At 40.2% G+C, this 26,097-nt stretch overlaps 1 protein-coding gene across 1 annotated transcript in view; it reads right to left on the bottom strand.

Moving 5' to 3' along the window:
- Positions 1-26,097, bottom strand: part of LOC101949967 (rab9 effector protein with kelch motifs-like) — a 62,693-nt gene extending 36,596 nt beyond the window's left edge. The window contains exons 1-8 of the mRNA XM_065550573.1: positions 25,960-26,097; positions 25,596-25,664; positions 22,884-22,956; positions 22,486-22,528; positions 21,543-21,621; positions 14,222-14,310; positions 5,848-5,994; positions 4,917-4,968 (exon numbers count right to left, since the gene is read on the bottom strand). Coding sequence (XP_065406645.1) covers positions 4,917-4,968; positions 5,848-5,994; positions 14,222-14,310; positions 21,543-21,621; positions 22,486-22,528; positions 22,884-22,956; positions 25,596-25,657 — 545 coding nt within the window. The 5' untranslated portion in view covers positions 25,658-25,664; positions 25,960-26,097. The remainder of the gene's footprint in view (positions 1-4,916; positions 4,969-5,847; positions 5,995-14,221; positions 14,311-21,542; positions 21,622-22,485; positions 22,529-22,883; positions 22,957-25,595; positions 25,665-25,959) is intronic.

The following is a 26,097-nucleotide window of genomic DNA, read 5'->3' on the forward strand; positions in this document are numbered from 1 at the left end:
CTGTCCCAGCTGCCAGTGTTTTGCAGATGAATGAAGGACAGACCCCACTCTAGGGTGCATAAAGGGATATGTCCCGAAGGGATCCTCCACTGAAGTGAAATGGGGAAATGTTTTTTGAAAAGGTAGGGAGACTATGCAGGGAATTTCCCCTGGAGGGAAAGCCTGGGAAAACCTTATAAGCAGCTGGTTGTACCTGCCCAGCACCAGGACTGTCCTTTTGTGGGTCATTTAGGGGCCCAGAAAACCTATGAGAGGTTAAAGAAATATTTCTACTGGTCAGGGACACAGAATGAGGTGGGAGATTATTGCAGGTCTTGTGAATTATCACAAAAAAGAAAAAGACCTGCAGGACCCTAGAAAGTTTATCTCCACCCCTTGCCTGTAATACAAGAGGCATTTTATAGGTTTGCAATGGACACTGTGGTCCCTATCCCACGCCCTACCCAAAGGGGGAAGAAATATATCCTGCCACAGTTTTTGGGTTCAGGGAACTTTGAACTGATGCCTGTGGAGTAGCCAGTGGCTAAATCTTATTGCATCATTGCCGAGGGTATTGATGCTCAAATGATAAGCAATTGAATCACTTATATACTACATTACTGTATTATAAAAGTGTATAGAGTGAGGTCTTTTCTGAAAGTTAATGACACACTGGTGATTAATGTCACTGACATGTATGTAGTAATACCAGGGGCGGTCTAGCTTTTTTGCCGCCCCACGCACGGCAGGCAGGCTACCTTCGGCAGCATGCCTGTGGGAGGTCCCCGGTCCCGCGGATTCGGTGGCATGCCTGCGGGAGGTCTGCTGGTCCCGCGGCTTCAGCATACCTGCCGCCGAATTGCCGCCGAATCCACAGGACCGGCGGACCTCCCGCAGGCATGCTGTCAAAGGCTGCCTGACTGCCGCCCTCGCAGCAACCGGCAGGGCGCCCCCCGCGGCTTGCTGCCCCAGGCACACGCTTGCTGCGCTGGTGCCTGGAGCCACCGCTGAGTAATACTATATGAAGAAATATAGATACTTAATGATATTATGCTTTAAAGCTTGTGACTAAACCAGGAGACACAGATTCCCTGTCAAACAGGAGAGAAGGCAGCTATCTACCAGTCTCCTATGAACAAAGGCCAGAGCCCAGGCTAGAATGCATAAAGCAGCTACCTATCTATCTCCTATGTAAATTAAGCACAGTGGAATCAAAGCAATGGAAGCCCCATTTACATACAGGGGGATGGGAAACCCACAGGAAGGGAAAATCAGCATGAGGTCATCCTGAAGATCATTGAACTTTTGAAGATAAAAGCAAGGATAGAAGCCATCTTGGGCATCCATCACTAGACAGACTCAAGGGAACAGAGCTCTTGCATGCTGAAAAAGATGGGTCCTTCAACCACGGAGAGGCTGAAGTCTCTGGAAACTGAATACAGGTAAGAAACCTGCTCAGACAAAGATCTTTCACTTAGGAAGACGAGGGAAACCTGCATCTTGTACTTCTGTTGAAGGTCCTGACTGAACAAAAGTCACCATGGCTGGGAAGAAGAAGGACTGGTGAGAGGAATGACTGTTGAGAGAGACCATCTTCAACAAAACCTATAGCCTGCTAGATTAAGTTTTAGACTTTTAGATGTGTTTTCACTCTGACTTGCTTGTACTCTTTCTAACTTTATTCCTTTTACTTGGCATCACTTAACCTATGTCCTGCTAATAAATTTGTTTTACCATAGCCCAACTCAGTCCTGTGTTTGCAGGGAAGGTGTAGTTACCTCAGTTGGGTTAATAAGCTGTGATATACTTCCTTCTCTGTAAAGGAACAAATGAACCTTATTATTTCTCTGAACTATCCAGGAGCGGGCTGAACATTGGGATAATTTGGGACTGGGTGTGTGTTAGGGTCCCTTGCTGGTTGTAACTGAGACTGGTAGACACCAGAGTGGGGCTGTAGATGGGCTGCTGGGATCAGAGTTGCTGAACCAGGGCTGGCTATGTAGCACACACACTCAGGGTGTGGCCTACATGCTTGTGGGCTGGCTCTGAGCATCCCAGTCTGGAAGCTTCAGCAACAAAGCATTGTCAGCAAGGCAAGTAGTGAGGCAACCCTCCACTAGTCTGAACTGCACCCAGAACACCATGAGAACAGCCAGTTGGGGCTTTTTGTTGTACCATTCTTGCTGTTTGTCCTTACACTCAATGAGCTCTCAGTGAACCCTACTTTTATTGGAAGGAGTCTAAGGCTTTACCCTAAATATATAACACCACTTATCATGCTTTTAGAATTTGAATGTTTTTCAAGACAACACTTGCCACAATCTTGTGTGTGTTGAGAGAGACACTCCCATGTCAAGAATTATATAAAAATCTGGTGCCACGTGATTTCTATAAACAGAGGAAAATGAGAAATAGAGAAAAGAAAAAGCCTGGAAAGAAGAATGACTGTTGCTCCCTGAACAAAGAGCAGAAACTTCCTTCTTTGATCTTAGAAATTGGAACTTGGCAGACAGTGCCATTAAATTTCAATTTTTTTGTTAAACTATAAGTGACTCCAAGGAACTATACCTAGGGTTAATGGAATTAATTGAAATCTATGAAAGGAAAATGTAGACCTAATGGGACAAAACTTACTGTCAGCATCTAGGTTTAACTCCCATTAACTTCCACTGAAATTTCACCATATAACTGTGAGCAGAATCTGGTCCATCATTGGGGAAAAATGTCCTAGTAGTGAAGTCTATTAGACTATGGGTTAGTCTCCTAAGGGAACGATTTTGAGTTGTTTTAAAACTAGACAGAACAAACTCCAAAAAATTGACTGTTTGAAACATCCTGAACTGAAAGGGAGACGGAGAAGATGACCTAAATAGAAATTTTCCTCACATTTTAAGAGTTAGTTTGGAGCTCAATTAATGAATGACTCAGAATAGTCTAGATATTTTTTATAATATATCTATCATACACAAGGTTTACCAAATAGCCTTTTAAATCTACCTATATCCTGACAGCTGGGGACAGAAGAAGCTTGGCTGCAAATTAGCTATGATTTTACATTTTGGTTTTTAAATGTGACGTTAGTGCTTATGGAAGGTGCTGGATTGGCTGAATTGGAGACTGAAGTCTTCCATTTATGAAGGGGGAAAAAAAAAAAGCCAGAGTAGAGCTCATGCAAACTCCCCATATTATTCCACCAATGTGCTTCACCTGAGATTCAGATGGACATTCTAGGGATGAGACAGTGGTTCAGTCTCTGTATCCATTCACTCCTTAGTTTCTGTGCTGAGAGAAGTGTTGGGAAATCTTAATAGGTAGGCAAAATCTATCGTGTGTATGTATATGTAATATATATAGGGTTTTTCCAATACTGTTTTAAAAATAGACTATTTTGTATTGTTAAGCTGTAAAGAAACAAACATCTTTAATATTTAGGTCCAGATTGTAGCCCATATCCTGCAGGGGCACACAAGAGGTAGGGAAAGAACACAAAGAGCCTTTCTGTCTTGTTCCTCTGTACAGAGAATGGGCACAATCCCATGAGAGAGTGCAGAAGGACACTTGGGGAAACAGCAAGCAGTGAATCTGTGATAGGGAGCTGTACTAGGCAGGTAGACATCCTGATATGTCCACATACTGAAAAAAGCCCAAAGAGCCCAACTACATGCAGTTTATGTTCCCAAATAAAAGCTAACCATATTTTTTATTTTGCTTTATGAAACACTTGCCTATGGCTCTCTTATGTGTCAATGATTCTACTGATATGAAGGAAAATGAAGTTAAAGCTCAATAGACCTATATGAAATTTCCCTAAAACAGTGACAAAAGAGTGTACATTTCTTCTTTTCAAACTCACTCTGGAGATTGCCAGATCTAGCAAAAATAATGCAGCCACTTTCACAGTGTATGAGGTTATGGAAGGTGATATTGTTTCAGTGTTTCTTCAAGTACATGCAGGTTTAGCAGCACGAATCAAAGCAATACATATTTGTCATGCCTAATGGGATTTAATCTTTATTTTGTTTTAATTGTTCAAAAGCTTCTCTTTGAAAATAAACCTGCAAGAAAAAGGCTTGAGAAATGAGTGAAGATTCTGACCCTTCAATACTGTACACAATAACTGTTAATTTGTCATTTTGTTTCTTCACTGTTTTATGCAAATCACATGCAAAAACACAGTATTAAATAACAGAATATTAATAATGAAAGTGACATTTCTTATTCTGTGAAGTGAAGCATTCTTTTAAAGTCATCAAATTGGTATTACATAAGCACTGAGTTATGGAGGCATTAGTAATGGCTCTATCATTGAGGCGGCATTGAGATTTGTACTTAAAGCAGGGATTAAAAATACCTTTGCTTAGTTTCCAAATTTTGCACACCAATTCTTCAGAAGTCAACTAAATACAGTGTTGTTGTTTGGGTTTTTTTTAGTGAAATATTTGCTGATTTTTTTTTTATGAATTTTTTTTCTCTTTAGTCGAACATCCAGGAAAATTTCTTCTTCAAAGTTCTTTCTATTTTGAGCCTGATTTTTTTTTCAGATCCAAAGCATTGTTATGATGTGAACACACCCTGTTCTCTAACTTAATGGCCCAAGGAGCGTATATTTGACTTTCTTTACATGGCCTATTTTGTCAGTACAGAAGAATCCAGTACATTTCTTCCCTACCTATGCATCACCTTGCTTTATCACAGCCTAAACATAATTTTAATGAATTATTTTTGTGTGACTATATTAAAAAGTTGCCATCGTTTCTTTGTGAATCTCAGAAAGAAGCACAAAATTATTCCAAATATGATGTATACTCTCGCTATTTTTGGGTAGAAATTGGAGCTAATTGGCAAAACCTTCTATGTATGTGACTCCATTTTGATCCAGTCCCCTTAATCATTTAATCCCTTATTCCCTACGAAGGTAGTCTTAGAAAATCACTAACCTGGCCCCAGGTGCTGAACCAGTGGTTTTGACTGGGGTCCAGCTGAGAGATACTGAAACATAATATAGAATTTTAAATTACAGGATATAGTAATGGCAATGCAAACAAGTCATTACTAGTATGCTGAACTAACAGTAATACATAAAACCCAATTGTTTTAACATATAATTGGTTTTTCTGGACTGCAGTCATGAGTTCTGCTTAAAAATTGCTTGCACAATATGTCCGCATAGTTTTCAGAGCACAGTAATTCACATGAATAGAATGTGAGGTGTAAGAGAGATTTTGTAGTTTTGTAGTCCACTATAGGAAAGTAGTATGTATTTTACTTGCAATATGGCCAACATTTAAAAAAAAATTAAGTGCCCAAGTTGAAAAATGTTAGCCTATATGCTCACTCTTGGGTCTCACCTCATGTTCATAATATGAAAGACAACAAGCAAGTTACTGATGATTAAGAAATTGTTCTATATTCACATGGCATATGCAAAAAAAAAAAAAAAAAAGACTTAAAGGGCCTGATTTTGAGGCTGGCTTCCACTTTTGAAGGCACAAATTTACGTTCACAAAAATTGTACCTGCAATTAATTGTGGGTGCAAATGCTGTCAATTAGACATCTATGTACCTGCATGAGCCCAGAGAAATGAGGGCTAAGTTGAAGTCTATTTTGGAAATCTTAGTATGAGGAATGAATGTAAGTCTTCAAACTAATTTGTAAACTGTCTTTAGCTGGTCAAGTTTATGATATATAGAACCCACTGTCCTTAATCTGGTAAAATGTTTAGATTTTTAATGCAGGAGTTTTTCATTGGCCTGGAAGCTGCATCGTTCTGTGCAAAAAATATTCTGTGTTTTTGCAAGAGTGGGATTCAAAGATATTTTCTTAGAATCTGAGTGATGATTTTTTTATAACAGAGTAGATTTACTTACCAGTACTGAACATATACAGGTCATCAACAGCTTTTCCATAATGAACTCCACCATAAACATAGATATTTTCCCCTATTACTGCTGAACTGTGTCTGAGGGTCTGAGGTGCAATGCCATTGGTTTTTACCTTCTGCCATGTTAAAGAACCTAAAACAACAAACCAAAATTGTAGAGAATCTTCCTCTACTTTCACCAAGTAGAAAGGGAAACAAACATTTTCCATTTCAGTTTCTACACACGATACAAATTCTCCTCAGCACAGCAGCTCTATGACAAAAACCATCACATCTGTCAACATTTTTCACACGAGTGGCACACATGTGAGGGCTACGGAGCAGATATGCTCCTTGAGTCTCTGCAGGACTCTGATGATTTCTAGCTCTTTTTAAAATATAAGTTTTTTGGATTTTTTCCAATTCCACTCCCTGGATCTGGTGACTTGTATATGTGTCAATAGCCTAATTCCTCTAGGAACAAAACCTCTGCTTCCCAAAGAATGGAATATTTGGAATTTTTATCCACTTTCTCCATGCTGGCTCAGCATCACTGGCAGGCACACTGGTGGGTAGCTAATGCTCTGTTCACTTTCTGTGCACCTGCTTTGGAGACAGAGTAGCAGCTGTATAGTGCACACTCATTCCTGCATGGCTGGTACCAAGGTTTGTGAAGACTATGCAGGGGTGTGTGTGTGTGTACATACAGTAGGGTGGGTGTCTTGCTCTCTACAATCAAGCACTTAGTGAATTATTGTTTCAAACTCTAAAATAGGTAAATATTCAGATGATATATCTGCCTTATAAAAATATGGCAGGATTATGTTTTGGCAAAGAGGCTATTTATGGAGGTAGATGTCTAGTCCTAAAACTAGGGAAGAAACAGAAATTTGTTTCTGCAAAAATCAGCAGGAGGGGAGGAGATATTTGAGGATTCTGAGACGAACACGTGTCCTGATCCTGCATCAGAATTCATGCAAGTGAAAGGAGACTCTGCTCAGGTGGTGGGATCTAGCCACATGGATCTGATTGCAGGATCAGGGCCTGAGAAAACAAGTGACACACACAGACTGGAGGAGCGGGGGAAGAAGGAGACAGATAATATATTTAAGTTCTCTGACCATATTTACATCTCATTAGGAGATGAATCACAGAACATAAAATTATCACCTTTCAGCCAACCTATTCCTAATTCAAAATAAAGTATCAAGCAGATTATATTGGAGACTAGCAAACTGCAGACAGAAAACCTCACAGATTGTACAGTCTGCTGGAGGTTTGACCATTTTCCTGTTTCACTATCACACAGACCAGTTGAAAGTCTATAGTCATACTAAGGTGGGGAGAGTGTGTTGAAGATAAAAGGAGAAAAAAACAGACTGACCTCATGGTAGAGATCCTATTTCAGAGCACAAAATCACTAGGAGGAGGTGAATGAGGTATTTTTAGAATAAATAACAGAAATATCCAAAACATAAGACCTGGTAGTAATTGGGGACTTTAACTAACCCGGCATCTGTTGGAAAAGTAATTCAGCAAAACACAAAATGTCCAATAAGTTATTGGAATGTGTTGGGGAAAACTTCTTGTTTCAGAAGGTGGAGGAATTACTGAGGGAGGGCAGCCATTTTAGATTGATTCTGACTATCAGGGAAGAAGCAGCAGAATACGGCTTCAAAAAGGAGACTTTTGCAAACTCAGAGAACTAGTAGGTAGTGTTACATGGGAAAAAATCTAAGGGAAAAAAAGAAGTTCAGGAGAAATCACAATTTCTCAGAGATAATATTTAAGACACAACAGCCAACAATCCTGATGCAAAGGAAGGAGAGAAAAAATAGTTAGAGGCCAATATGGCTGCATCAAGAGCTCTTTAATTATCGAAAAATTAAAAAAAAAATCTATAAAAAGTGGAAACATGAACAAATTGCTAAGGATGAGCACAAAAGAGGTGCACAAGCATGTGGGGATAAAATCAGAAAGGCTAAGCCAAAATGAGTTACATCTAGCAAGGAACATAAAAGCCAATAAGAAGAGGTTCTATAAATATATTAGGAGCAAAAGAAAGATGAAATCAAGTGTTAGTCCACTACTTAGTGGGAAAGGAGAGCTAATAATGGATGACATCAAGAAGGCTGAAGGGTTTAAGGCCTGTTTTGCTTTAGTCTTCACTAAATAGGTTAATGGTGACACACAATTCATATTAACAACAAAGTGGAAGGAACATAAGCCAAAGTAGGGAAAGAACAGGTTAAAGAATATTTAGATTAATTACATGGATTCAAGTCAGCAAAGCTTGATGAATTTCATCCTAGGGTACTAAAGGAATTAGCAGAATCAGTTTTGGAACCATTAGAGATTATCTCTGAAAATTCATGGAGGACAGGTGAGATCCCAGAAGACTGGAGAAAGGTACTATGTTTGCCTATCTTTAAAAAGGAGAACAAAGAGGACCTGGTGCATTATAAACCAGTCAGTCTAACTTTGATACCTAGAAAGATACTGGGATAAATTATTAAACAGTTAATCTGTAAGCACCTAGAGAATAATAGGGTGATGACAAATCCATGTTGGCTATTACTTAAGAACAAATCATGCCAAACGAAATTAATTTGCTTCTTTGGCAGGGTTACTGGCCTAGTGGATGGGGGAAGCAGTAAACATGATAAATAGTATCTTGATTTTTAGTAAGGCTTTTGACACAGTCCGACTGTGGGGTGAAGAAGGGGTCTGTTGTAGGTCTGGTATTATTCAATATTTTCATAAATGACTTGGATAAGGTAGTAGAGAGTATTCTTATAAAATTTGCAGATGACACCAAGATCGGAGGGGTTACAAGCACTTTGAAGGACAGGATTAGAATTCAAAATGAGCTTGATAAATTGGAGAATTGGTCTGAAATCAACAAGATGAAATTTGATAAAGACAAGTGCAAAGTAGTGCACGTAGGAAGGAAAAATCAATGCACGACTATGAGATGGGGAATAACTAGTTGGGCAGTAATACTGCAGAAAAGGATCTGGGGATTATAGTGGATCACAAATTGCATATAAGTCAACAATGTGATGCAGTTGCAACAAAGGCTAATATAATTCTGGGGTGCACTAACAGGAGTGTTGTATGGAAGACGTGAGAGGTAATTGCCCCACTCTACTTAGCACTCGGCCAAAGCTGGAATGTCCAGTGTTGGGCGTCACACTTTAAGAGAGATGTGGATCAATTGGAGAGAGTCCAGAGGAAAGCAACAAAAATGATAAAAGATTTAGAAAACCTGACCTATGAGGAAAGGTTAAAAAACTAGGCATGTTTAGTCAAGTGAACAGAAGAATGAGAGGGGAATTGATTAGTCTTAAAATATATTAAGGTTGTTATCAAGAGGACAGTGATCAATTGTTCTCCATGTCCACTGAAGGTAGGACAAGAAGTAATGGGCTTAATCTGCACCAAGGGAGAGTTAGGTTAGATATTAGGAAAAAATTTCTAACTATAAAAATAATTAAATATTGGAATAGGCTTCACAGAGAAGTGGTGGAATCTCTGTCATTGGAGGTTTTTAAGAACAGGTGAGACAAACTTCTGTCAGGGATGGTTTAGGTTTATTTAATCCTGACTTAGCTCAAGGGGATGAACTTAATGACCTCTCCAGGTGCCCTCCAGCCCTATATTTATAAGATTCTTTGCCAAAAATTCCCTGACCTGGACAACCTTCTGCATAAGCTCTAAATTCCACCAGCTCCACTCCACATTGTTGTCTTCTTGGCATTGGTGAGCACAGTGCCATGTTACTGACTGTACCTGAAAAATGTGTTCTCACACCTCTTACTTTATATACAATAATCAGCTGTAGCTATTGGAAAGATTTTAATGCTACTTACCCTCACACAATAGAAAACAGAACCTGCATCTTTAATCCTAATGATAAGGAGAAGCAACCTAGACTTATTCTCCCTATCCTGGAAGATACTATAAGACATCCTTGCTCCAGGAAAGTCTTCTGTGGGCGAGTGGCCCTTCTTCCCTAAGGAAACCAAGCAACTCCAACTCCAAAATAAAACATTCCAAAGCATTCTCTATAGGAGTTACCCTTATCCCAGTCTCAAAGTTCCCAGACTCCAGATGAGTAGTACAGCCCGTCATACCCAACTATGAAATAGATCATGTAACTAGGGTAACCATATTTCCCAAACAGAAAACGGGATACCCCTCGATGCTGTTGCCCATCACTGAAACCCTGCCCCTCCCCCACCCCTGAGGCTATTGCCTAGTCACTGGAACTATGAGGGGGGGCCCCCTCAGGAGGCTGTTGCCTGGTTGCTGGAACCCTGTGCCCCCCCCCCCCGCAAGCTGGAACATGCTGAAACTCCCCCAGCCCTGTCTCCCCCCTACAATGGGGTTAAATTAAATAAATAAAGATATCCTATCTCCTAGAACTGGAAGGGACCTTGAAAGATCATTGAGTCCAGCCCCCTGCCTTCACTAGCAGGACCAAGTACTGATTTTGCCCCAGATCCCTAAATGGCCTCCTCCAGGATTGAACTCACAACCCTGGGTTTAGCAGGCCAATGCTCAAACCACTAAGCTATCCCACCCCCCAAGGTGGCATCTCTGCTTGTCCCATCCACACCATACCCCACTTTTTGACAAAAGTGGGCATTTGTCCTGTTTGCTCTTGCCAACTGATCAAGTCAGCAAGAGCAAATGGGACAAATGCCTCCCTTTGGAAAAAAGTTGGGATAGCCAGGACAGGGCTTAAAAAAGGGACTGTCCCGGCCAAAACAGGACGTATGGTCACCCTACACGTAACAGGTCCCTATTGGCTCCTCCTGTCCATTAGCACCTCCCTTGTTATTCTATGCTCACAATTGTTTTAATGCCAAATATTCCATTACCATATCCCTTTGTGGCTTCCCCCAAATACACAATACTCTCCGCACCCAACACACACTCACTTTACTTTTATTTCTCAAGGCATCAATCCAAAGCCCACTGAAGTCATTGGAAAGAATCCCATTGACTTCAGTGGGATTTATATCAGGCCTTTAACTCACATATTAAACATTAGCACAAAATGTACTTACATGCTAATGAGATGAGTTAGCAGATGATACTAAACTGCTAAAGATAGTTAAGACCAAAGCAGACTGTGAAGAACTTCAAAAAGATCTCACAAAACTAAGTGATTGGGCAATAAAATGGCAAATGAAATTTAATGTGGATAAATGTAAAGTAATGCACATTGGAAAAAATAACCCCAACTATACATACAATATGATGGGGGCTAATTTAGCTACAACAAGTCAGGAAAAAGATCTTGGAGTCATCGTGGATAGTTCTCTGAAAATGTCCACGCAGTGTGCAGAGGCGGTCAAAAAAGCAAACAGGATGTTAGGAATCATTAAAAAGGGGATAGAGAATAAGACTGAGAATATATTATTGCCCTTATATAAATCGATGGTACGCCCTCATCTCAAATACTGCGTACAGATGTGGTCTCCTCATCTCAAAAAAGACATACTGGTACTAGAAATGGTTCAGAAAAGGGCAACTAAAATGATTAAGGGTTTGGAACGGGTCCCATATGAGGAGAGATTAAAGAGGCTAGGACTCTTCAGCTTGGAAAAGAGGAGACTAAGGGGGGATATGATAGAGGTATATAAAATCATGAGTGATGTGGAGAAAGTGGATAAGGAAAAGTTATGTACTTATTCCCATAATACAAGAACTAGGGGTCATCCAATGAAATTAATAGGCAGTAGGTTTAAAACAAATAATAGGAAGTTCTTCTTCACGCAGCGCACAGTCAACTTGTGGAACTCCTTACCTGAGAAGGTTGTGAAGGCTAGGACTATAACAGAGTTTAAAAGAGAAGTGGATAAATTCATGGTGAAGTCCATTAATGGCTATTAGCCAGGATGGGTAAGGAATGGTGTCCCTAGCCTCTGTCTGTCAGAGGATGGAGATGGATGGCAGGAGAGAGATCACTTGATCATTGCCTGTTAGGTTCACTCCCTCTGGGGCACCTGGCATTGGCCACTATCGGTAGACAGGATACTGGGCTAGATGGACCTTTGGTCTGACCCGGTATGGCCTTTCTTATGTTCTTATGGTATGCTCATCTTTTCAAATAATGATAAACTGTCTGATTGAGACTGCACTTTTTATTTTCATTGTTTTGTAAATTTACATCATGAATTTGGTTTGTACACACCTTGTCCATTACTTGTTCCTTTATTTCCATTGCTACTTACTTGAAAAAATAATTAAAAAAGCTTTAAAGACTTTTAAAAATGTGTTATTTTTGCAGAATATCAAAACAAAGAAAAATGAATAATGAGAGGGGTTGGTAAAAGTTTACCTCATTTACACATCAGAGCGATACAGCATGTCTGCAGTGTTAAATCATTTTTATAGAGAGTACATATATCATAGGTCACATCTCTGTTACCAGCAACTTTATATAGTATTACCAAACAATCTTAAATAGGTTTATTGTAATAATGCTTTTATAGACCAAATCAATAATGTATTTTTGTAATTACTGACTTCTGCTCTTGATTTTTGAGCCAAATTACATAGTAATCACCTTCAGAAAGCTTTCCGAAATCTTGTGCAAATCCCCTAATGTGTGAAGGCAAATTAGGAGTCACATACAAAGCAAACTGTGTGAGTTACCCTAATGCATATTCTGAAGTCAGGGTTATTAGCATATCTAGGGGAGGTGCTCGTGCACGTTTGTGCATAATATTTTGAAAATTTGGCCCTTACTGTTGAATTTTGATTACTATTTAATGGTTTTTACTTTGCAAAATAAATAAATCCAATGATCATACAGTACAAAGTGATATAGATAGTGTTTATATTAATGCCTCTGCCTAAGGAATGTGAATATACACTGAAAATGTGCATTAATCTTTGGGGGAAAAAAAACATTTCCCCCCCAAGCCAAATATATAATGTACCTTATACAACGTCTGGGAAAGTGACTTGTACATTAACTTTTCAAAATGTAGCCATTAAATAATATATGGAGATATACCTATCTCATAGATCTGGAAGGGACCTTGAAAGGTCATCAAGTCCAGTCCACTGCCTTCACTAGCAGGACCAATTCTTTTGCCTCAGATTCCTAAATGGCCCCCTCAAGAATTGAACTCACAACCCTGGATTTAGCAAGCTAATGCTCAAACTACTGAGCTATCCCTCCCCCATTAGTTTTATTTGTTTTATGTATGAATGCTTAAAATTATAACTTTTAGAGGGTCTTGCCCAGGTCTAGCTCAGTGCCTAAACGTATGTTCCTTTGTGGAACTAGTTACTCTGAGGCTAGGTCTATACTAGGGGAGGGATCGATTTAAGATACGCAAATTCAGCTACGTGATAGCGTAGCTGAATTCGACGTATCCGAGCCGACTTACCCCGCTGTGAGGACGGTGGCAAATTGACCGCTGCGGCTCCCCCATCAACGGCGCTTACTCCTACCTGCGCTGGTGGAGTATGCGCGTCGATTCGGGGATCGATTGTCGCGTCCCGACGAGACGCGATAATTCGATCCCCAAGAGATCGATTTCTACCCGCCGATCCAGGCGGGTAGTGAAGACAAGCCCTGACTTGAAATGTGGGGCATCATGAACTGACATTTGGTACAGAATTAACCTTTCACATGGAAAGTTTACAGCAAGGAATTTCAACTACTAATCACATTGTCTCAGGGACTGAAGTAAGAAGACATAACTCAATGAAGACCCGAAGAAGAGTTCTCTGTAAACTCATCTCTCTTACTAACAGAAGTTGGTCCAATAAAAGATATTACTCACCCACCTTGCCTCTCTAATACCTCAAAGAGGCACTCTTAAATGAGCTGTATTCCTTTTATTTCTCTACGGGTCATGGGAAAGTAAGCTCTAGAATTAGAGTAACAGCTACATAGCAATAAACAGAGTAAATCCATTGCCAACCATCTTTATTTAGTTAACTGACTATTAAACAATATCTACACAGAATTAGCTCAATTTTTTTGTGGGATTGGGTCTAATAAATATTTCTGCCAATAAAAAAAAAAGATGCACTATAAATGCAGATTCAAAAGCAGATTTTGTTTAGGTTTCATCTTCTAAAACCTTTCATTCTAAGATAATTACAGCTCTCAATCTGTGGAGAGCATAGTCTTTTCCATACAAAAGATAAGGATGCCATTTTTGGAGGAGGGTAGAGGTGTTAGGAGTCATATGTGGGGGTGTCTTGATTATTAATACATTAAAATAATCATTGCAAGTTTTCATAGTGAAAGCAGCATATTGCTTTAATTTGAATAATGGTCCCTTAGACTTATCATTACCTTAGTGAACTATAAATAGCACAAAATGTAATCTTATATTTCTACTCACTGAGGTCAAATCTGTAGACTCCTGGAAGACATTCTTTAGCATCCTGGGTTGAACACCCTCCAAATAAATATATCTTCCCTCTTACTACACTGTAATAAAAATAATGATTTTACAATTGGTTCATAAAACATATCCTGAATTATTAAAAGTGATTTATATAGAAAACCCATTACATTTTTTATTAATTCCTGTTAGCAATGCACATATATAAACTGTATTTTGTATCCAGCTGCAATAAAATTTTATCTGGATTCTGATTAAAGTTTTTACCTCCCCACTAATTGTATCTACGCTGTTTAGATTTACTAAAAGATAAAATGTCAAGATGTTTAGGTCCACAGACTTTAAAACTATTATAGAAAAAGATGCCCTCTGATGCCAAGAATCTAGTAAAAAGTTCTCCCCACTCCATCACTGAGTAACTAAAATATTCAGTGTTGTTTTGGCCTCATGATACATCTAAAAACGAATTGGATAGTATTTTATTAACTGAGGAAATTAGTTGGCAGTACCCTTTTACCCAAAAATGGAAACATGTCTATGTATTTAAAGCAAATTCATCTATAAATGAAAAACCTGGAAAGCACATTGATGCAATAATTTGAAATTTAATTCACCATCACTGTTAAAATGGTACCATGTGGCTCTTTCTCAAATTTGCCTAATATAAGCGTTTGTATTCTAGCCACAATTTCCTTCTATTTTTTAACATTTTTTAATATTAATGGAGAAAATGAAAGTGGTAGCAAACAAATATCATATATCATCTTATTGACACCAGTGCTTCATAGTTAATGATTTGAAGTGCTTTTGAGATATAATGCTTTGATAAAAGATGCTAATAAAGTGCAAATTATTTCTTTTTAGTCAGTGGTTATTTCTGCAGTATTGGTTTTGCTAAAGAAGGATTTTGTGCTGCACTTTGATCTACCTATCGCATACTCCCAACTGTTCCAACTGAACAGCACTTTTTGTAGACATGCATGTCACTTATTGGCTTAAAGTATGGATACAACCTTGTTATAATGATTCATTATCATTCTTGGAAAACAAGGCAGTATTTAACATCCAATGCATTCCAGTATCCCTAACAAATTTTACATACATGAAGATGAATTAATGAATGTTGTTATGAAAATCTAGATTTCTTGAGCCAAGAATCTTGATAATTACAGTATTTCAGAACAGCAGGCTTAATTAACTTAAGCCAAATCACAAGTCTTTTGTATCTTGGATATAAGTGTTTATTTACCTTGCAGGAGCAGGCAAATTTAAAGAGTCCACTGTTATGGCCCACATGGGGCCATGTTATGGAAGTTAGAGATTATAAATGTAAGCCTCAAGTAGAGGACATTTTAAAATACAGTGAAGTCAGTTATTTTCTTCACAGCCAGACTTCCACTTGTCTCTTATCACTGAGGACTCTCTGCCATACAATTGTTTGTCTCTCAGGTATTCTGTCTGTTTGTAGTACCGTACGTATCACATTAAGTGAGTTCCAAACCAACAAAATAAAACATTTCTGAAAAGGCAAATTGTACTTATTTACAACAAACTCCCAAATTGCAAGTATATTGCGATGACAAATAAATAAATGCACCCAGACTGAAAGAATAAACGAGGGAATGTGGTCCAAAGGAAGGTGCTCAGGGTAGGTCTACAGTACCCGCCGGATTGGCGGGTAGTGATCGATCTATCGGGGATCGATTTATCGCGTGTGGTGTAGACACGATAAATCGATCCCCGATTGCTTTCCCGTCGACTGCTGAACTCCAGCTCGGCGAGAGGTGGAAGTAAAGTCCACGGGGGAGCCGTGGCCATTGATCCCGTGCCGCAAGGATGCAAAGTAAGTAATTCTAAGTCGATCTAAGATACATCGACTTCAGCTACGCTATTTTCATAGCTGAAGTTGCGTATCTTAGATCAATTCCCCCCCCCCCCCCCCCAGTGTAGACCCCTCAGCCCTATTCCTGACTCAATCAGAGATTTGTCAAAACACTTTACAGGAGTGAGGCACAAGGACTTTTATCTGTAAAAAGGGGGATAATACTAACCCACTCCATAAAGATGCTGTGAGTTTTAATTAACTGATGTTGTAAAGAGCTTTGAAATTCTCAGAAGGGCAGAGTGTCCTGAATTATTATTTTTTAGAGGATAAAACTTCCATTTTTCTCTGAGAATGATTTTTTTTCTGTGGTGCATTAATATGGGCAAGGTACATTGATAGCCTAGTCTAAAGGCAATGACATAAGTCAGGGGTAATGTTAAAGATCCTTACAAGTGGTTACAAAATGATTAACAAATGTGATCAGATAGAGTTTTGCTGTGGGATATTTTATATGGCAAGTTTCTACTCCTTAGATACCAGATTTTTATTTGAATGAGATTGTTTTCTGTACTAAAGTGTAGTTTGCTCTTCTGATGCGCATTTCCTTAAGCAGGGGTCTCAAACTCAAATGACCATGAGGGTCACATGAGGACTAGTACATTGGCTGAGGGCCGCATTACTGACACCTCCCCCGCCATCCTTGGCCCCGCCCCCACTCCACCCCTTTCATGAGGCCCTGCCCCCATTCCAACCCCTTCCCTGTATTCCCCACCCCAACTCTGCCCCCTTCCTGCCCCCAGGGAGGACAGGAGGGTGTGGGGTGTGGTGGGGGCTCAGGGCAGGGAGTTGGGGTGTGGGGTGCAGGAGGGGTGTGAGGTACAGCAGGGGGTTGGGCTGCAGGAGGGGCTCGGGGGGCGGGCTCCGTCCCGACACGCACCCGGGAGCAGGGCAGGCCGCCTGCCTGCCTGTCCCCGCACCACTCCGGGAAGTGGCCGGAACCTGGGGGAGGAGGGGCACAGGGGTCTGTGTGTTGCTGTTGCTACAGGCACCACCCCCAGCAGCTCCCATTGGCCTTGAACGGGGAACTGTGGCCAATGGGAGCTGCTGGGGGTGCTGCCTGAAGCAAGAGCAACACACAGAGCCCTGTGCCCCCCATTCCCCATGTTCCAGCCGCTTCCCGGAGTGGCCTTCCCGGGAGCCTGCCCTTCCCCCGGTGCGCGTCGGGCTGGAGCTGCTCTAGGTAAATACTGGGGAGGGGGGCCGTGAGGAGTTCGCGGGCTGCAGAAAACAACCCCGCGGGCCACATGCGGCCCCCAGGAGGCGTGTTTGAGACCCCTGTCCTTAAGTGTCAGGCACTGAGATTAGGCTACATCACAGAATTTGCACTGGTGAAAACTATTTCATATCTGTGCAGCATGTTTACTTTAGGGGCTTGCACCAGTGTACACTGATGTAGTTATACTAGTGTAAATTTGCTTAATGTAAACAGGACCTGGGATCTCCCCCACCACACTCTTGATGTGATTCCCCTACAGGATGTACTGATGAGCTCCAAATAGAAGAAAGAAAATATTGTTACCACCTGGTATGGGGTTCCTCTCCTGGGGAAAAAACACAGGATAGGAAAAATAACTAAAAAAATCCATGGGCCACATCCTCCACTGTTGTAAACTGGCACTGAAGTTAATGATGGAGATATGCCAGTTAAGGCTCTGGTCTCATGAGTTAGAACTTGGAGTTAGTGCCTTGTGCTTCTCTCAGGGAGGAGGGGTTTGTGGCTTTGGGGAGAGACCTGGGGTGCAGCCTGCAAATCTGACCCAGCTGCAAGGAACTCAGGATCCAATCCCATAAATCCTTGTGGTGGCATCCAGGAGGCACATCACTGAGCTCCTCTGGGACTGGTTGTACATATGTCACACTACAGCAGTGAGGGAAGGGGTTAATTTCCTACAGGGAAAGGGGAACCCTTCACACAACCTGTTTTGCCTGCCAAGGAAGAGAGAAAATCTCCACCTGGATTCAGTAAGGGAGCTATTTAAACAGCCTAGGGAGGAATAGAATCAGAGCTACTGCTATTTGGACAGCAGACTGCTCTATCTCTACTTGGAGAGGGCTGTAGATAAGGCTGTTTGATATTTTTATCTCCTTATAAGGTCCCAACGGAGCCTGCTCAGGTCTTTGCAGTGGACTCTTTCCAAACATTCCACAGCTGATGGAAGCCTGGGTTTCCTTCTCCAGAAACAGGCAAGCTCCTTTAAGGAGAACGTTTCTAATTGGAGTTTGGACCCTTAAAAGGACAGTTTAAAATATATTTGGGGCATTTTTTCCTTTATTTTCTGAGTCTGCTACCACAGACCGAGGCCAGCCTTGGACACCCTACATAGGATTACTGAGCCAGATTGTGTTTGTGATGACCCATCCTCTCTCCGGACCAAGGTTACCATTGGCTCACCCCACCTATTTGCTTTACCTATTCTTTGAGGGGCCTAGAAGGCCCAGGAGAGAGTTAATATTGGTCTGTCCAGTATTTAAGTATCCTGTGAATTTTCACATGGGAATCTGCCAGTAATTAAGGGGAACATGCTATGCAAAGTAGCTGATCTCCCTTTCTGCCCCATGTCATCCCCAAATATGTATGTGGGTACGAGCTTCATGGAGGGTTTTCTGCTCACTCAGAGGGACAGAAGAATGTCACTGAGCTGCCATTCCCTCTTTCTTTGAGGCTGTTTTGTTCCTTTAATCCCCTCAGAGATACAAAAAAAAAAAAAGTTTTCTTGCTATCTTAAAACAAATTATAAAGGAATACATAAGAGAGCCAAATAATCACACATCAGGGAATCCAAGAATGGCTCAAGTGGAAATCCAGCTGTGAGGGAAATATTGACAGGACACACAAAGTCTGGTTATTGAGGCCGGGGGGGGTGGAGAGGCACCAAGTCATCACCTGCGCCATTCCCTACTCAGTCGGGGCCGCCTCCTACCTGCATCAGGGCCGCCTGGGGGAGAGAGGGGGCAAGTGGAGCAATTTGCCCCAGGCTCTGCAGGGGCCCCACGAGCCCTGGCCGAGAATCCCTTTCCTGGCTAGAGGTGCCTTTTTAATTTTTACTCACCCGGCGGTGCTCCGGGTCTTCGGCAGCACTTCGGTGACGGGGGGTCCTTCACCTCACTCCGGGACTTCGGCGGCACTTCGGCAGCGGGGGAGGGGGGGGGTCCTTCAGTGCCATGGAAGACCCAGAGCCAGTGAAGGATCTGCTGCCGAAGACTCGGAGCGCTGCCCAGTGAGGACAAGCGCCGCAGCAGGTGGCGCCTTTTTTTATGTCCGCTCCCCCGCTTTGCCCCAGGCCCCCTGAATCCTCTGGGCAGCCCTGATCTGCATTGGGTGTTTGCAGCTCTCAGCCCTGGCTCCACAGGCAAGTACCTCATGACACGGGCGGGGGTGGGGAAGAGCAGCAAGTGATGGGGAGTGTGGGGGGAAGAGGAGTGAATGGGGGGCAAGGCCTCAGGGAAGAGGCAGGGTGGGGGCGGGGAGAAGAGGAGGGGTGGAGGAGGTTCCATTTAAAAAATATTACAAAGTTGGCAACCCTAGTCAGGGATGGTCAACGTATACTTGGTCCTGCCTCAAAGCAAAGGACTGGACTAGATGAACTCTCAAGGTCCCTTTAACCCTACATTTCTATGCTCAATATGATTCTTGATATTGAAACACTGAGTGATCCCTCATGTCCTCATTCTTAAATAACTTAGCCAAATGGTATGTGGGCCTATGGGTGCTAGCTATCATTTAAATTAATCAAAGAAACATTGTTCAGGATATCTGGCCCTTATTTTACGGAGATACTGTGTCCAAAATTTTTAAACTTGGTGCCTAATTTTTAAACTTTTAGGCTAAAAACAAAGGCCCTATCTTGAGACTTGCTGAGCACCTACAGCTTCTATTAAAGTCAAGGGAAGTACAGGTCACTGAACAACCATTTTTTCTTGGGAACACAAGTGATGTCAATGGGAGCTGCAGTTGCTCAGCACCTCTGAAAATCAGGCCACTCTTATCTAGGAGTCTACCTTTAGGCATGCAGGTTTGAAAATGTTTGCTTGTGTGTTAATTTTAAAGAAATATGGAATTCATAGTGTCTTGGTCACTGCCTGCACTGAATGATTTCTCCTGTTGGGTGACTGGAGTATACAACTAGAAATAAGGCTGCTCCCAGCAACATTAACTCAACCTCTTTAGTTCATTCTATGTATTGAAAGATGGAATTGCCGTATAGAGTGGTTTTCTAAAATGGTCATGCAGTGGCTGCTGCTGGCTACCCTGTAGGGGAAAATGCTACTGTGCAATTGCCTTTCCCATAGCTCCCTTCTCAACCACATGAGATTTCTGCAATTTTGCTCCCATTCACACCAAATAGCCGAGGAGTACACTGGAACCCAAGTGATAGTTACCATTTACTATGTAGGCTATGTCTACACTTGTGGCAGTGTGTAGTGTAGCCACATGCCACAGTGAAAAGATGGATGTGTCCACATTGTGGTTTATAACTACATGCAGTGAGGAAAGGCTCTGGCAGGAAGGAAACATAATTACTATCGAATTTGATAGTTATCAAATAAAAATGTGAAACACACATTTCTAAAGTTGAACTCTTTACTTTCCTATGGGTGAATCTTGTGCATAGGGTGACCAGACAGCAAGTGTGAAAAATTGGGACGGGGGTGGGGGGTAATAGGCGCCTATATAAGAAAAAGACCCAAAAATCGGGACTGTCCCTACAAAATCGGGACATCTGGTCACCCTACTTGTGCAAGACCATAAAATTTTGAATTAGCAAGTAATTTTTCGATGAACCACTCTTATGGCTGAAGAAAACCTACAGTCCAATCAAGCTGAAATTTGCCACAACTGCTAATCAAGAGTGGGAAATCTTCCATATCCTGCAGCTGTGGAATGCAGAATTAAGCAAACTTTCCTCTAAATAGGCTGGCCTGTGAAAGTTGCAGTATACAACTTTTAGGCACTTAAACAATCCAGAATGTTACCGATATATTTACTCATGAGTAAATTCTTCTACTGCCACTACTAGCTTTTGTTATTTATTTCATTTCTTTAATGGTGTATCCTTATTTAATTATTCATGATTTTGTGTATTGCTTGATGCTATATCCAGTTTTGAACTCTGGGAGCTTTGTCTACAGAAAAAGACAGATGCCTATAACAACCCATTTAGTTTTTTATTCTAATACTTGTTGAACGTGATCTCCAATTTTTAAGTTACCACCAGAATTCAGGCTTTTTAGCAATTCTCTTGAAATGGAAAGATTTGATTTTTCCTTATGTGATTTAATTTTTCAAAAGTTGCTGATTAGCATGTGGAGTAATACTACAAGGATTCATTACTTAAGTGAACAAAATGTCCAAATAACAATGAGGAAGTGTGAGAGAATGACCTAAAGATTTATCAAACTGATGGCAGGGAAAGTTCTGAATTCTTTGCTTACCAAAGTGTATGACCTTCTCTGGCACAAGGAATATGTCCATCATGAGGTATCCTTTCCCAAGTCAAATCAGTAAGAGTAACTGTTGATAAATAAGGATATGTTTGATTATTAAAATCATTATCATTCTATAAAATGTAATTAGATAAACACACTGAAAAGTAAGTTTGAAAAGGAGTGTTATGCTTCAAATTCTCAATAATATTCTCTCATAAGGCACATTTACAACTAGTACACTTTTAAAAATAGACTTGCCTTATTCTCCCTGCAATCTTTTTATTTTTGTTTGAGAAAAAGATTGTGCTGCTTCCTGTGAAACTAATGCCCATAGTGAGCCATGGAGTGTCCACCAGCTGCAAGAAGAAAACTTTGAGCTACCAGTCCCTTGCCCTTTCTCTCTGTCCTTCCAAGACAAACTCATTTCCTTTGCAATATGTCTGGCTGCAAGAAGTACAAGTCTCAAGCTGATAAACTTCACTCATGAATTTGGGCATTCTATTTGCTAGTAATTTGGCAGCAGCAAATTATACTAATATCACTGCTCCAAAAATATAAAGAAATAATTAATCACAGCAGATCAGCAAATAGATTGTAAAATATATCTAAACAAGCTCACTCGGTAATACTCTAAGTGAGGAGATGTTGGTTGATGATATTAAGTACATTCAAATCCATGGAGAATTATAATTATGCAGCTTTTGTTTCAGTACATCTATTCAAACCTAGCAGAACAGGAAGAAAACCTGAAATAATTTTTAAACTATTGTTAAGCAATTTTAGTCTTGGTCTCACTGCTTTTTGCAGTAACCCTTAACTATTTCTATGGTAATAACACGTTATATGTATCACAAATGATCATCCTATCACAGTGAAATATGTGCAACTCCAAAAAGAGGAATAAACCTATGAGTATTTTGCCTGCCACAAAAGATGAAAAATATCTCACTTGTCAACATGTAGAAGTCATTGAAATATGTTCGCTGATCATCCTGGGGGAGAGAGACAGAGAAAGAAATTGAAGTTGATATATTTATTTTCAGGACATTAATAATGCCACCAAAGTAGAGAAAACCCTTTTAATTAAACAGTGACTGGTACAAGAAATAATACACAGATGGTTACCAGGGAGCAGTGGGTGTAGTACTGAAATACATCACAGCACACAATACATGGAATGCTTCTGCAACGATTCTTAAGTAAACATTTCTGAACTCAGAACAACAAACAGTAAAACTAGATTTAAAATAAAAAGCACTAAATGATGTAACTGAATACAGTTCTACCACAAATTGCTCAGTGTTAACAGTTCAATAAATTATGGCAACGATATCCAGCTGCACTTACAAAGGTATTATAAATGGAACAGCCTCCAAATACAAATGCTATGTTGCCTGCCATTGTCAATGCATGTCCATGCCTAAAAATGAAACAGAACAATGGTGAATAATCTGAGTTGTTGACATGACTGCAATATTTTTTTCTTCTATCAAGGCTGTTCATTATGATTATTTGCCATTTATATTGTGGTAACAACAAGAGATCTCAGCCAGGCCAGGGCTTGATTGTGCTAGATGCTGTACAAGAATCAGTGTCCCAAAGAGTTTATTGCCTAAATTACATACATGTCAGGAAAGGGAGGAGGAAGAGGATGGGATATCAAATAGTAGGATGTCGGTACAGACAAGCATAGGGCACAATTCATAGCCAATCAGTATCAGGAATCACAACTTGCCACCTGCCTAGCCATTATCCAATGCTAGTTTTCTGTATACATAGCAGCAGAGGTGAGTTTTAAGGAGGAACCTGAAGGTGGAGATTTTTCCGACACACAAGTAACAGTAAGGGAGAGAGCCTGAAATTGATTCTGGGAGATGCAAACTACTGAGGCTGTCCTCATTGGCAGAGTGAGGGCAGGGGGTTAATCTCACAACAAGATAATAGGATGGATAGGTAAAGACAAAAGCCCTTCTCACTCAGCAGTGTGTCTTCCATCCCCCTCTCCATCTCCACTTTGGGGAAGCTTTGGTGTTCAATCTACCTCTTCCTCCCCCCCCCCCCGCCCATTGCAGATAATACTAGTGGTTGGCCTAGCACTTCCAGAAGTATCTCCACAGGGCTTTGATAGTGACACTAGAAGCTCTTTGTAATTTTTTCAGTCTTATTTATTCACACCTAGATATAGCTTGCTCTTAGGACTGTTTTATCCCATGGGCTCTCTAATGTCAAGGAAGAACTGAAACTAATATAAGCAAAGTTTCTCTGGTATTAAGCAATTCAGGAGAGAGCACTGTAAACAGAGAACATGATTGTCAAAAATAGAAGAAAACACATTCTGCTGCATGACTGGAATATTGGCACTTCAAACACATGAAGCAGCATTGTCCACTGTTGCAGATGAGAAAAGGAAATAAAAAAAATCCTTTAGATTATTATCACCAGTGTGTCCTTTTAGTTGCGAAGCCCAGGGACATAGTTGTTTTCCAGAGATGAATTGTTCAAATATAAAGAAGGTCCCTGCACAGCTTCAACTGTTATTAAGTATCCAAGTACAAAGATTATAAAATTAATGACCAAACAAAAATATTCACAGAATTTCAGTAGATTTAAAAAAAAAAATTTCACCAAGTGCCTGTGTGGTTAGTTTTATTAAATCAGTAAATAAGGTGATGGACCATTAGCGTCAAGAAAAGAATTCATTTTATACATTCTGTCCATAAACTCTTTGCCCCTGTCATTGAAGAAGTTCCTTTTTACAACTCCCCTACTCATCTCCTGGTTTTATCTAGAATTGATATGTCCCATTAATATTTTTCAAACAAATTAATGGTTGATAGGGAGTGGTTCAGGGATAGAATGATTCCTTCCCCAGTTTCTGCTGGAATATTACTTTGAAAACTATAGGTCTAATCCTGTAAACACATTTGCACACATGGACCCTATCTTCAACATAGAGTCCTACTGGAATTTTGAGCTGAAGTAAGGGTTTGCATTCACAGTCCATTAGTGATATTGGACCTCTATGGCCCCAATCTAATAAAGCACTTAAGCATTTGAGTAACTTAATGAGACTATTCACACACTTAACTCTAAGCACAGGTGCAATTTTTTTGCAGAACTGAGCCTTAGACTACAAACTGTTTTGGTCACTGATTGTCTATTGTGTTTATACAGTGTCCAGCACCATAAACAAAAAGACAGCATAGCTATTTCCTATGTGTTTTAATTAGTAGAGAGGAAAGAAAAAATGAGTACGGTGCATATGGATCTTTATACTACTACAATATATGCAAATTTTCAAATATATTAAGCACATCTGCTTAACGCCATGAACTTTTTTAAATTTTAGGAGGTAAATAAAGTACTCTGATATCTATAATAGCTAAAAAGAAATTGAGAGTTTTCTTCAGTGAGTGATGGATAGCTAAGGTACTCTGTCATAATGCGTGAAGTGAAATAATAATAATCATTATCATAATTACCTTGTGTATACAGCCCTTATCTGGCAGGATCCCAAAGCACTTTACAAACCGCTTGTATAATACTGACTAGCGGGTGAATGATTTGTGTGTGTGTGTATATATATATATATATATATATATATATATAGTCCTTTTAAATGCAGTCCTTTTGCAGAGGAGGGAAGTGTGCAATATGGTAGCTATTCTGTACCAGTAATACCACATATTTTTGAAGTAAACATTTTGGAAACAAAACATAATTACCCAAACTGGAATTTGACCAAAATAGCCTGGCTAAAATCCTTAACTGTTCAAAAATTATATTATGGGATCTTATGTAATCACAAGTGATCAGAATCTCAGTTTTATATTTCATCTGAAAGATATGTGATTTTTAATTAATGTTAAGCTGCAAAGGCAGATAGAAAATATAAAACACTGTTTGAATAACAGCAGATTTTCTTATTCATAGGCCAAATTAGGTGCAGCAACATGAACTAAATCCAACTCACCCTTTTACTGTATAAAAGTGAAACAGAAAACATGGTATTTGAAGGAGACTGATAGACAATAGTCAGTTATTACCATTATAACATACCTAGGGGTTGGGGAGTCTCCAATTACCTCTTTTCTAATCCAGTGTCCACTTGCTAATGCCATCTTTGAACTATTCAGAAAAATATATATAGTCAGCAAGAAAATTCCAAAATGTATGAATGTTCTTGATTTTGTACAGGCATTTAAAAAGAATAGATTTAAAAGAAAATCGATAGCCATTAATCAGTTGTATGTAATAGTTGTTTATGGTATTTCATATACTGCATAGTAGTTCTGATAGGTTTTCCAAGCTAAAAAACTCTACTTGGCATGAGAAAAAGTTTAAATACTGACAATGAATGAGTCAGAAGTATACTCCTCTTTTGTTATTCTTCCACTTATCAGCAACCCCATATTTCACTCACCTGTTGTGCGTGTTTCTTGCACTCGTGTAGGAGATAATGACTGTTTCTGTAGGTTCAGTATGCTGCCAGAAATTAATCTCTGGTCCAATTTATTCAGCTCCAGTTCATTCTTTACCTACATTGGTGACAGTTGCTATG

Source organism: Chrysemys picta, chromosome 6 (genome assembly GCF_011386835.1).
Source record: "Chrysemys picta bellii isolate R12L10 chromosome 6, ASM1138683v2, whole genome shotgun sequence".
NCBI lineage: Eukaryota > Metazoa > Chordata > Testudines > Emydidae > Chrysemys > Chrysemys picta.